At 38.8% G+C, this 13,083-nt stretch overlaps 1 protein-coding gene across 9 annotated transcripts in view; it reads right to left on the minus strand.

The window, feature by feature from the left end:
• LOC110979565 (calmodulin-regulated spectrin-associated protein 1-like) overlaps nt 1-10,458 on the minus strand; it is a 47,672-nt gene extending 37,214 nt beyond the window's left edge. For 6 of the 9 annotated variants that reach the window (XM_022235481.2, XM_022235476.2, XM_022235480.2 and 3 more), the window contains exons 1-2: nt 10,304-10,458; nt 8,897-9,125 (exon numbers count right to left, since the gene is read on the minus strand). In XM_022235481.2, coding sequence (XP_022091173.2) covers nt 8,897-9,031 — 135 coding nt within the window. In that variant the 5' untranslated portion in view covers nt 9,032-9,125; nt 10,304-10,458. Of the gene's footprint in view, nt 1-2,786; nt 3,134-8,896; nt 9,126-9,564; nt 9,698-10,303 lie in introns of those variants that run through there. The other 3 variants (XM_022235473.2, XM_022235475.2, XM_022235478.2) reach the window with 3 other exon arrangements.
• Between the last annotated feature and the right edge of the window lie 2,625 nt (nt 10,459-13,083).

The following is a 13,083-nucleotide window of genomic DNA, read 5'->3' on the forward strand; positions in this document are numbered from 1 at the left end:
GCTTTCATGCGGGGGCTTTTACGGTCGGGACATAAATTACGCTCTGCTCAATCAGACTTTGGCACGTTACTTCAAGCTCAATTGTAGGCAAAAATATTCTGTTCACCACTGATTGAAAATGAAGGAGGGAGAGTTTTAACCCCCAAACAACAGTTGACGTGTGTGTCTGTGGTATCCTGAGATCTTGATAAATATTGGATTTTCTGTTATTCTGTACGACTGCTACACTGTTTGAAATTACCACAAAAGATTTATCTGAAACAAGCAAACAAACCAAACAAAAAACCCTACTATACCCACCACCAAAACTTTTTCAAAGAACCCATTCAATCAAACAGGTATATATATATATATATGCATGTATGTACATGTACCATGTACATGTGCATGTATACATGTACAATGTACAGACTTGTGCAGGTACATGTACATGTAGGCCCTACATATGAACCCTTACATGTACATGTACATGTACATTGTACGTGTGTGTTATCGTACATGTACAACACACAATGCATCTGAACATGCGCAGTACAAGTAATTAACATGCAATTTCTCAACTACATGTAGCAGACTAGTACTGAATGGCATACATGTACATGTACGGTACATCATCATGGTACATACATTGTACAAAAGCATGACTGTAAATGTGTATTTTTAACTACCAGTGTACTGTTACATGTACATGTATGTTACAAAATTCTCCATGTACATGTACTTGCACAGTGGTACCCTACCAATGACAGTACCGGTACATGTACATGTACATATATGTACATGTATGTCTGTGCAACCAACTGACAGCGCATGTGAATTTTACATCAGTGGCAACTGGTCACCCAAATTTTTACACCAGCCAAGGTCAGTACTGCTACCTTCATTCAGAAACAAAGGCAAAGTACAAGGACATGGAGAAAATAACTAAGTGATGACTGTCAGCTAAACAGTGCAACAGGTACATGTACATGTAAGGAATGGTACTGTGATTCCAAAACTAGCTGCATCCTGGGCCAAGTTCCATCAGTGAACATCTGCTCACCATCAGTCAATTTTACAAAGTAGCCTACATGTACTATTTATGCATAGAATACCTTACATGTACAGTGTATATTGTACATCCCTGAGACCTGCAGGCACTCGTGGACCGCTTGAAAAAGAGTGGCAAACTGAACTTGCATTATGTTGTGGTTTGAGTTCTACAAATGCCAAGTTTCTAGGTGTGGAATTGCTAAACAAAAATCAATTCAGATGATGCTAAATGTCTGATATTTGCACATCCCACACATTGTTTGAGTTGTGCTTTCATAAACATCTGACTCAGTGTTTGTTTTTTGTTTTTCTTCATAAAAAAGACAGGATTTGGCATTTCAATCCTTGGAGAATGTTTCTCAAGTCAAAGGCAATGGGCATGGTCAATAGTTCTTGACAATGAAAATGTCAAGGTATGAAATTGTGTACAAGTATTTGATGGATTAGAAACTTGAAAGGTACATGTACCAGTAGTTTCTTTCTAACGGGGATGATACAGTACATATATGTGCACTGGTGCATGTACATGTACAGACATGTACAATGTACATGTACATTTACATGTACAGTACGTGTATGTCCCATCAGTGTCTTGGCCTAACAGCAAATGTACAATATTGTACATGTACATGGATGTACAGCTACATGATAATGATCATGTATGTAATGAATAATTCCTGGCCCATGAAACTCTCAGCTACAAGTGTACTTGAAACGCTGCTTACACACTTTCATTTACATAATGAAATCTCTTGGAATGTTATCAAAATTAAATTCAACTGCTCATTATAAGGAAAAGGAAACGGCCCGGTCTATTTGCAGGTGATTAATAATGCTTGTGTATGGTCATCCTAGCAAGTACAGGAAAAATCAGTATTGATTCTCATTTACATGAATGTCAATGTATGTCACTGAAACCTTGGCATGGGATGCGTACATGTACCGGTATGTATACATGTACATGTACTGTACCACTACCTGCTCATATGAATGTACATGTACATGTACACATGTCCACACGTAGTACATGAAAGTACTGGCTGGTACCATACATGCGATTATTAAAAACTTCAAAAGAGTCGATGAATAGAAGATTTTGTTTTAAATCATTCACACAAACTGGTTTTTTTTTTTTTGGAGGTACATGCACATGCCGTACATGTATGGACTTACATGTACATGTACTTACATGTACATGTATGGACTTACATGTACAATTACATGAACCCAAATGCAGGTTTTGGGTTAGACGGGGAAAAAAGTGTGTTTTGGTGCACGCAGAGGAGGGGCACATTAAAAATATGTAAAAGTATATCACAGCAGTCGTACAGTTTATACACAGAAACCTTATCTGTAACTGTATTCTAACTGGTCCATGAGGCACATGTGGGTGGATAATGTACATGTACATGTACATGTATGTGTGTGTGAGGCATACACTATAATGTACAGTCTGTGGTACACATGTTAGCCCACAGTCATGACAGTGTGCACATCCTATTCATTCCAGTGACCAGTACAATACTACATGTACATGTATATATATGATACAATGTACCAGTCCCAGTACAGTGCATAACAATCTGGAACACAAAAACTGTTTCCAAACCTCAGAAACCAACCAACATTTACCACAAACGAGTCATGCATTATCTGTCATTTACATGTATATATATACAGTGTACATGTAGCACATGTATATAGAAGTCATAATTATTTATAAATACACACACTACAGGCTGCAAGCCACAAACCTTGTCGGCCCGATCCATATTGAGGCAGAGAACTCACTCTCCCTTCTGCACATCAAAGGAAATCATATCCGTCCATATGGCATTTTGTACTGGTACATGTAGGTAACATCCCAAGGACATGTCTAAGAATTTCACTTTGCTGGATACATCATTAAGATCATCATATTCACAGACTGGCCAGGTGATAACATTTTTTATGTAGGACTCATCTACATCAGTACATGTATGTCTGTGTGTAGGCCAAGGCAGTTAACAAGTGTACATGTACATTGTTCCATACATGTAGTCATGGTGGGACGGTTATGAATAGCGGGCCCGATTCCTATTGACAAAAGGAAACTATATGGGGCTCAAGTGGCGCCCTTTTGTGGGACTGTCAAAATTGCCAATGAGATGACCTTTGACACAGACTGGAAGCATCGGCATGCAGGCAGTGGATGAGGTAAGGGGAACAAGACTTGAATTTCATGGGAAGCTATTGCGGGGTGGAAGCCAGACTACTATATACATGTACATGTGTAATGCATGACTGATTTTAATATGAACGACCTGTAAAAATTTACAGGAGATTTTGCAATTTGTGCTGTGGTGGCATTCACAATCAATTCAGCAAATGTTTCATAAGAAATAATTTTAAATCAGTAAAGTTTGCAATGGACATGAAGACACATACTGTACCGGTACCTGTACACGTACACATTAACTCTACATGTGTTAATCAGTTTATATTGTCACATACACGTACATGTATGTATACATGTTGCACATGCAGGAAGATTTAAATAAAGAGTTTATCAATTATAATGTGCGGCAAAACATACACAGAAAAAATCTCTGAATTATTGTAAAATGGATGTCTTTTTTGTAAAATGTTCTGCACAAATGAAAAACTTACATTTTTGAAATTCTGTTTATCAAACTCTGTACATGATGCATAAATATCAGGAAAACAAAAGTAACTTGTTGATTCAAGACATGTATTCTAGACACGTCAAGGGGCAGAAATTCTTTAAATAATAAGTCCCACAGTATAGAAACACAGAACAGTTTCGGTATCACAACAAACAGACTGTACAGGCACAGCAGTTGGCACATAATCCAGACACAATAACATGCTTACACACAAATGTCTCGATTGATGCTGAAAGAGCAGCCACTATTGATTTTATTCCAATAAATCTGTGCGCTACAGACTGGTCCTACACGTATACTCATCATAAGTGATTATCATTTCACAGATGTCTACAGTACATGTACATGCATTAAACGGTCTGCAAGCATATGACTGTGCATGTAACGTTCAGTGTACTTTAGACCAGAGCTCAAATATCAGCAATGAAAGGAAAGTTTGTTTGTAAACAAAGGATGTAGTGTTCCAGTTATAAACTTCTTTCAAAATGGAAATAAATGTAGACTGTGAAGTCAGGTATGTAAAACTTGTGAGACGTAGCCCATACCCTAGACAATTCAAGCATACATGTACGTGTACTATTACTTGGAGTTAAATTCTCCCACCAAACTTATTCATGAATACCATATTTTTTTTTACTTTTGACAGTCTTCTCTGATCTTCAAAAGTGTTGTAAAATACCGGTACACGTAAAAAAATGAAAAAAATTTCATCAAAGGGGAGGTCAGTTGAAAGGGACTGGGATATTCAAACACCAGTTTTCACGTTCAATGCCAAATTTTTGGGTGTTCAAAAAAATCCCAATTGCATGGTACCGTAGATATAAATATAGCTACCGGTGCATGTACGGTATGTTGCTGCATGGACAGGTGTTATAGACACATGTCTAAGGGAAAAGACTGCAGCCACCAGCAAGTTCATGACTTCTATTGGCAAGCCCACTTGTTATTGCTGACCACAGCTACAACTTCTGGATTTAGCCTTGTACACTATATTGCCTACTGCTAAAATGAGCCACAAAAAATGAAGCAATACAGGCAAAGTTGGGCTAAGGAACTGTAAATGGGCAGTGTTACCGGTATATATATTAACCTTAATCTTGCATTGCTTGACTTAACAAACATGGTACAATGGAGCACGTATGGTACCTTACAGGTACCGGTACTGTTCAACAAAATACATGTAGATACTGGACATTCTCAAAGGCCCCCATTGATGGCTCCATGTAAATTTGTTATTACTGCAATGCTCACTAACACTGGCAGGGACCCACAATAAATGAACACATCATGTTACCACTGTCACCGAATTGTCTCTAACAACAGAGTGCATAGATACTTTAACTGAGTGCACCTGTACACTGTGCATTCAGGATCTAGACAAACATTACTTTGCACATGTACATGTACAGTACAATCTGTCCCACAGCTTTTTGTCCCACAGTGGCCACACTGGCCTTGTCCCCATCCTTGGCGAATATTATGACATCAACTTTATTGCAATTTACTAACACATTTATAAAATGCATGGGCAGCATCAATTATTTTCTTGCTACATGTATGTACTTAATGCACACTAGTCTTGTGGACCGGTACATGTACTGTTCCAGTAGGCCGACAGTGCATGTGAACATGTGCATACATTTATGTACATGTACATGTACATCCATGCCAATATAGTACATCTGTGCTATCCAGTGTGAACCCCCTAAACAGGCAATGCTAAATTGAAGCAAGGTGTTGTTGAACAGTACATGTACGGTTTATTCCTGAAGATACATTTTACATGCATAGTACCACACGTGTACATACTGTATACATGTTACCGGTATATTATTTACATGTACATGTGCTATGCGTACTGGTAGTGTACATGTACATGTATGTACGAACATGTGTACGTATACTGTACTTCATATGTACACATGTACCTTTACATGCACATCCACAAATACATGTACATGTACATGTGCATACATTGTAGAGGTTGAAATTCTCACCAACTACTGTTAAACTGTTAGACACTACTGTATATGAACCACAATGAGTTGTGGCCAAAGATGAGCACAGAGAGTCAATTCTAAAAAAAGAAGCACCTGTGTTCAAATTTAAAGTACCTGTACATGTTTGTGTGGTGGTCTGCCCAATGGTGGGGGGGGAACAATTTTTAAAGTAAGGGACCATTTGTGACCATCATTCATCAGCCAATAAAGGCCCTACCAAAGTGGGGGGAAGGGAGGGGAGCATTAGCCCCTCCCCAAACAGGTGGGAGGGGAGGCTAGTGGCTCTCCTTCCCTCCCTCCCTCCCCCAGGGTAAGCTACCGTAATGGTTCTACCATACATGTACCTCACTGACTTTCGGGACAAGGGTTTACATGTACCGGTACAAGTATGTCCTCTACTTAAAGGAGGCTGGGAGTCCACCTAATGTTTGGTTCTAATCAGAGATTTATTCCCTTACTCCTATGGATAGAAAAAAGTAACCAAAAATGTACAAAGAGAAAAACTGGAAGGAAAAGTTATTTTGGGCCTTATCATTGAGCATGCATATCAGCTCCCATTATCTTACTTGTAACACCTTGAAATATGTTTTTGAGAGCAATTTTTAAACTGAATAACTTAATTTTCCTTATTTTGAATATTCGGCACAGCCTTATACACATCAGTATGTATACATTTAAAAAAGGTGCACAATTTTTACTCGCATGTTACAGCTGTAACAAATAAGGAACAACTTCAACAACTTCAAAAGATTGCAAACAATTGCTGCATTTAAATTACAAGTATCCTGTGTAAAAACGAACTGTAAAACATGGAAAGTGGTTGACAGTACATGTAGGTGGAAATTTCAAACTTTATGTTAAAAACAGAGACTGCATCCGGGTTACTTTGAATTTAATATTTTTAATCTGATGATTGAAACAGAAAGCAATCAAGAAATTAAAAGGGTCATACATGTTCATTTATTGTGATATAAACCTACATGTATACATGTACATGTACAGTTTGAGTTGTATACGACTGGTACAAATTTTTGCCATGACAAACCAAAGCTGTGTAATAAGTTGAAACCAATCAGAAACCAATCCAATATTTGTGTGAAAAGACACATTTTTCCCCAACCCCTTATGTGTCAGGCCAAACACAGCCCACATGTCCCGAGAAAGTGGGGAGCGGTTGCTTACAATGCCACAGGAATGCCATACCATTTCACACATTTTCCACTTCATTTGGCACATCTAACCTTGCTTGACGTTCTATTGTAAAGCCAGCGGCTTTTTGCGGAAAGAGGCGCCCCTATTGCGCATGCAACAATGATAGTGTCAGGTGTATTAAAAATGCCACACGTGACTACACTCAGCAACAACAAAAAGTGGATTCACCGGAATCGCTGCAAAGCAAAAGTGACAATTAGGATAGTATTGCATTTTCTTATCGCACAATCTGACCGAGTTTTGCCACTGGGCAGACTCGTAGGTCATGGGGTCACTGAACAGTCAAGTAGGGTGGAAGTTACAAGCACACACACATGCACTGGACAGCAAAAGAAACTTGCCACTTCTGTCAAAGGCCACACACAGAAATTCACTCCATAGAAATAAACAATTTTTGTACACAGGTATGCTGCAATACCCCTTACTAATCACATGCCCAAAAGCAAGAGGTTATCTTTATAACAAAGAAGAACTTGACATGCACAACAACTTGGTTACTGAATCAAACGCCACACAAAAGCACTCTCCACCAAGCAAAAACGACCCATGAATGGACAACATTTTAAACAACCAATGGCAAAGTGAACATCTGTTTTGTCAAAATGATGTGCATGAGTGGTTTCTGTGTAGAGATGCCATCCTTACTGACTTCTTTATTTCGTCCAGTGACATTGATTTCTGTGTAAAACTTAAGGCTCATTCTGTTACATTCTGTGACTTTTGATTCAGTAACCAAGTTGCTGAGCATGTCAATTTCTTCTTTGTTATAAAGACAATCTCTTGCTTTTGGGCATGTGATAAGTAAGGGATATTGCAGCATACCTGTGTACAAAAATTGTTTATGAATATTTATGTGTGGCCTTTGACAGAAGTGGCAAGTTTCTTTTGCTGTCCACTGTACATGTACATACATGTATGTAACAACAACGCTGAATATATAGTGCTTCATACCAAAGTTTCAAAACCTACATTGCACACTTACAGGTACGTGTAGGTCTAATAATTTGTTGTTTGAGGGGTCAGGCAATATTTCTTACCTCCATGAAACTAAATGTAGTCCTATGCCAGAATTCTACACCCGAGTCCATTTACAAAAGGGTTGATGACTTGATGTTTGCCCAAAAATTAACCCCTTCGCGCCGGGAGGCGGCTAGACACGCCGTAAAAATTGAGATCCCTCAGCCCGCTTTTCAGCTATTATTCTCGGCCCACGCTCGAGTGAACACGGTGAAACAAGGCAGACCCTGGCTCTTGTATATATGGTAATTGGTCTTTGTGTGTAGCCCAGAAATTAAAAGACCGAATTTGCATCATAATCACCAGCTTCACTGTAGTCCCCACTTTGAAAAGAGGCAACGGGAATGTAGAAGTGTGAGTAGAGCCGCATGCCACAATCAGCCTTTTCACAATGTAATTCAAAGCGTGCAGAGCAAGCAGGGCCACAAACCGAGAATTTGCGGTTTGGCAGGAGGCCTTCGTAGCCAAGCGAGGCTGGAACTCTTGGAGTCGGCTTTCCAGAAGAAATTCCCGTCGTCAAGGGGTTAAGGACTCTAAACCTATGACAATCCCCAAGCTTATGGCTATGAAAACATGCAAATTAGGAAAAGAAGCTGACACCTGTCAGACACTCGTTTATTACCACATCAGTTAACTGGATACCAAGTGGATTATGTCATGTCTGGTACCTTGTCTCTATTTTTACACTTTCTGTCTGGATATGTCACCAGACTAATGAATGGTCAATCTTTTTCAAAGTTTTGTCTCGGACTTCAAATTAAAATCGCCAGTCACTCTGAAGTGAAATATGGTTCAGAGAAGTCACCTGTGAAAACTAAATTAAGACCTAAAACTTGACATGTGAATTACTGAAGACACTGTGTTTGCCCTTTAGAAAATTTTAGAGAATTTCGTCATCTGAGGAGAGTTGAGAAGGCATGACTTTGTTTTATTTGTTTTCCTGTGATGAGCAATTTAGGTCTTCATTACCTTTTTGGAATTGTACTGTCCGATGGGCATAATCTCTGAAGTCAAGGAAGATCCTCGGTCGAGGCTGTGATAGCTTGACGCAGAGCTGGAGGACAGACTGCGAGCCCTTGAGTTATCCCTGTGATTCAGAGCCATTTTGGTGAACTACATGTAGTTGATCGCAGTGAGAAAAGATGAGTCACAAATAACTGCCACAGTCGTGTATCCTGGTGTTGACGTTTCATCCTTTCTGTGGAAGAATACTCTACTTGTTGGTTATCTTTGTATTAATAGGAAAAAGTCAGAGGGTAACTTGCTTAACATACAAATTATAGTCCTTGGTGCCTGACACGTTCCACGAGCACAAGCGTGATAATGAAATCATCACGCTTGAAGCACAGTAAACTTATTGGGGCCTAAAGTGTGCAAACAGATCACCTCTGAATTTACTGTAAATAATGCAGATATGTGCATTTTGCTTTTTGCATAAAAAAATGCAATTTGTTGAGTTAGAATAGCGCATTACGCAGTGTTTCATATGAACCGTAAAATACAGCTATAACTTAGCTGTATAATCATGATTGCCATGATCGACCAATAAGAAATAAAAATTCAAGTTTGTTGAAGATAAAACTTGACAACACGCACTGTAGACACTGTTCCATTTATCATGATTAGAGGGCTATCACCTGATCACTGCCACTTCCACGACTGTCAGACTGTGGCATATTTTGCCAGTCTCAGTCAATCATCATGCTGACTGCAACTGTCTCTGACTCTGCTAATGTTGGCAGGCCTCATTGCGTGCTACACAAGTTAATGCTGAAGGACGAAGCATAAAAATGGACAAACAAGCTCCCTATTTTAAAGCTTTAGGTACAAGTACTGATGTAGGCCTACTTGGTTATCTGGTGCCTGATCTTTGAAAACGTTGGGCTAAGGGCATGATGAAGGCCTACTACTAGCAGAAGTACAACTTGGAAGAGAGATCTGTTTAGGGCCTAGCCTACTTGTACTCTTGTAGTAGGCCTGGGCCCCCAAGGCCTACAAGTAAACAAAACGGATCTCTCTCCAAAGTTCTTGCCCTTCCTATCCTATGATCAGATGATGAACCCATGTAGTCTTACCCCGCCCACGAGCGCGATCCAACAAACACAATCTGGCCTGTAAAGTACATTACATGAAACAGGAGAATCGTGGTAATTCCTCCGACAATCGACAGGTTGTCCAGTCATGCATGATACTGTCAGGCCTTGAACAAGCAGATGGTGTGCGATTGCGAATTTCCAACGCACTCGATCCGAATTGGTTTTGGAACTGTTATTTTACTCGAATTGCTGTTAAATAGTGCAATAAACAACCAGTTACAACACTTGACTTACATCAGAGATCCTTTCATCGTAAAAGAAAAATTACAGTGCACCTTACCTCTTAAGCGGCAGAAAGCATCCAGCATTTAACCCTTGTTTTCCGTCCCAAATTTGGCTTCGGAAATCGATGATTTTCGTGTCTGGTATCTAACCTCGACAACATCATAGAAGCCTTAGGTCTATTTAGGGGACCGGATCATCACCTGGCCCACTCATTCTCTTCGCACGGTGTTTTAATCTTATCACTGGTACGCGACCATTACGTATAATGGTGGATATAAATTTTTGAGATACCAGGGAAACACTACTTGACAACATTTAAACACTGGTGGCGGGCTTTTGGGATTAACGGTGTCGTCTGATGATGTGTTTGACGGCGTACGGGTACTAAATAAATCATTTAGTAGACTATACAGTCAAATATATTCAAATATATTACAGTCAGAAATTTTTTTCAGTTTTAATTCTTTTATTTCAAAGTTACGAGACCATTGGTTGTTTCCTGTGGCTAACATTGTTTGATGCCATAATATTGATCCTGTATTTTTACTGTATGTTCCATTATCTAGTTTTATTTTTGTGCATTTAGTATATTTTAAGTCATTTTTTATCCAGCGTTTGTCTTGAATGACATGCCATATTCAGGAGGCATCATAGAAATATTTCTATAAATCCCAAATTGGGGACTGATAGTTCCCAGTTTGGGGTATTTCTTTCACAGAAAGCCCCAAATTGCGGGCATATAGAGGGGTGGCTTCATTCAGAAATGTACACTCCATTGTTTATTTATCTAGTTTTACTTTTGTGCATGTTTGCATTTTTAGTCATTTTTTATCTAGTGTTTTTCTTGTATTTGTTGACATTTTTATGGAGACCCTCCCGACAGTGACTGAGTTCGCTTTTAGGCTATCCGTCAGGGGTGTCAGCAAATGTTAACCTTATATATTGATATGTATTGGTTTTTGTATTTTGTGTTGGTTTTTGTACCCTGAGAAAAAAATTAATAAAATGAAATAATCTTCAGGACTCTTTCTTCCCTTTCTCTATAAAACTATATTTTGGTTTTTTTCCTTTTTTTCCCCAAAGTTTTTCGTAGAAAAAAAACAAAAAGCTGGCCAGGGCAATTTTCCAATATTCAAATTCATCTCCGTTTGGGTTCATTTTCAAAATCAATCCCTGATAGAGTGATACGTAGGTTTTGAAGCGATCAAATTAAATTTTGTAATATTTTACTCTTTTGCATCTAATTTGATGTCCCTGTGGCACTAACTTCAAAGTCAGGTCATTGGTAAAAAAAAAAGTGGAAAGCGGCCTTGTTTCCTCCTGAAAAGGTATTTGATGAAGTAAGGTCACTTACTGCAGTGGTATGTCCTCAATTTGAGAAGTCCTCTTTAATTAATTAGATTTCAGTTTTCTTGGTAAAGATTGGGCAGGAATATTACTTTCAACTGACCAAAATATCTGAGTTCCGTGTATATTGTTACTTTGATAGCCTACAAAACAATTTCAGGGGAACAAGTAACTCGCAGTCGCATAATTATGGTGAAACAAACAAATTTGATGTGACATGGTCGAGTAGGATACAGGCCTACCTATAGTTGTGTTGTGTACTAGGTTTAAGATTGTGGTCCCTGTTGCAGGCTGAAGTATGATCAAAAAAGCAATAATTGTATTTCGTTTGTAATATCAGCATTTAAAAAAATCCACCAGGACAACCAACTCCGCACGTCACCCCACTCTCCATTGCCATCTGTGTACTTTCTTATTCTCCATGATGATTACATGCAAATATGCAAATAATTGATTCCACTTATGAGACGCCCACTTGGGTGGCAACATTCGTTAAAACCATCAGTAACATCTCCTTCATTGTGTCATAACTAATCTCTTCCTTCAGCGATCACGTAGTGGATTCCCATACCGAAACGGGAATCTAATTAAAATCCTATTCCTGGTGTTGATTCCCTTGACCCCTTAGCAGTCATAATCCCAGGGTTCATTAACACCTCACCCGACCTCTGAATGCGTAGGTGCCATGCATGAACTCGTATGGAATGAAGCCAGAAACTACTTTGTGGACGTTTCAACGATACATAACGTGAATCGGAAAGAGAGAATAACCTAAACCGTCGGTTTTTCTACAATCATATGCGACCTTCAATAAATGACAGGGTTTTATGTCATGATTATAAGCCTCCAAAGTGATGTATTAGACCATATACACCTGTGAGAAGTTTCTTGTGTTATAGTTAATTCCCTTTCAACTGCGGGGCCAAAGTCTGGCCACAGTCTAAACTGGAGTTAAATATGACGTTGCGGAGTTCCCCTCACACAAGAAATTGTAAGAGGACTCGGCCTTAATTAAATTCCAGGATTCTGTCGGGCAGTTCACCATTCCAACTTTCCAAAACTAAAATTCCACAGGGAAACAATGTACAATAAAAGTGTGAAAGTTACTGAGTACAAACTATAATTATTGAATATTAAAAATCATTATGATTTTTTTCCTTTAAGAATGGATTCATAACCACTGCGTGGGATCCACTATTTCCATGTCAAGCAAAACCAATGATTAAATAATCGTTAAGATATCAGAACTTTATTTTAAAAAGGATAGGAATCGGTGTCTATAGCATTGACGCATACATGTAGTAGGAAATACCCAACCGCCTATTTGCTATTAAACATAACACGTATGGAAAGTAATTTGATTTACGGAAGTACAAAATAATCAATAGGGGGATATTTACAACTGAAAGTTGTTTACACAAATCCATCTGACGAAGTATGATGTTCGCTCGTCTTTTCAAGTTACTTTCTGTGTAGGCCAAGGCCCGA

Source organism: Acanthaster planci, linkage group LG02 (genome assembly GCF_054643075.1).
Source record: "Acanthaster planci isolate LZ-2023a linkage group LG02, COTS_SCS, whole genome shotgun sequence".
Lineage (NCBI taxonomy): Eukaryota > Metazoa > Echinodermata > Asteroidea > Valvatida > Acanthasteridae > Acanthaster > Acanthaster planci.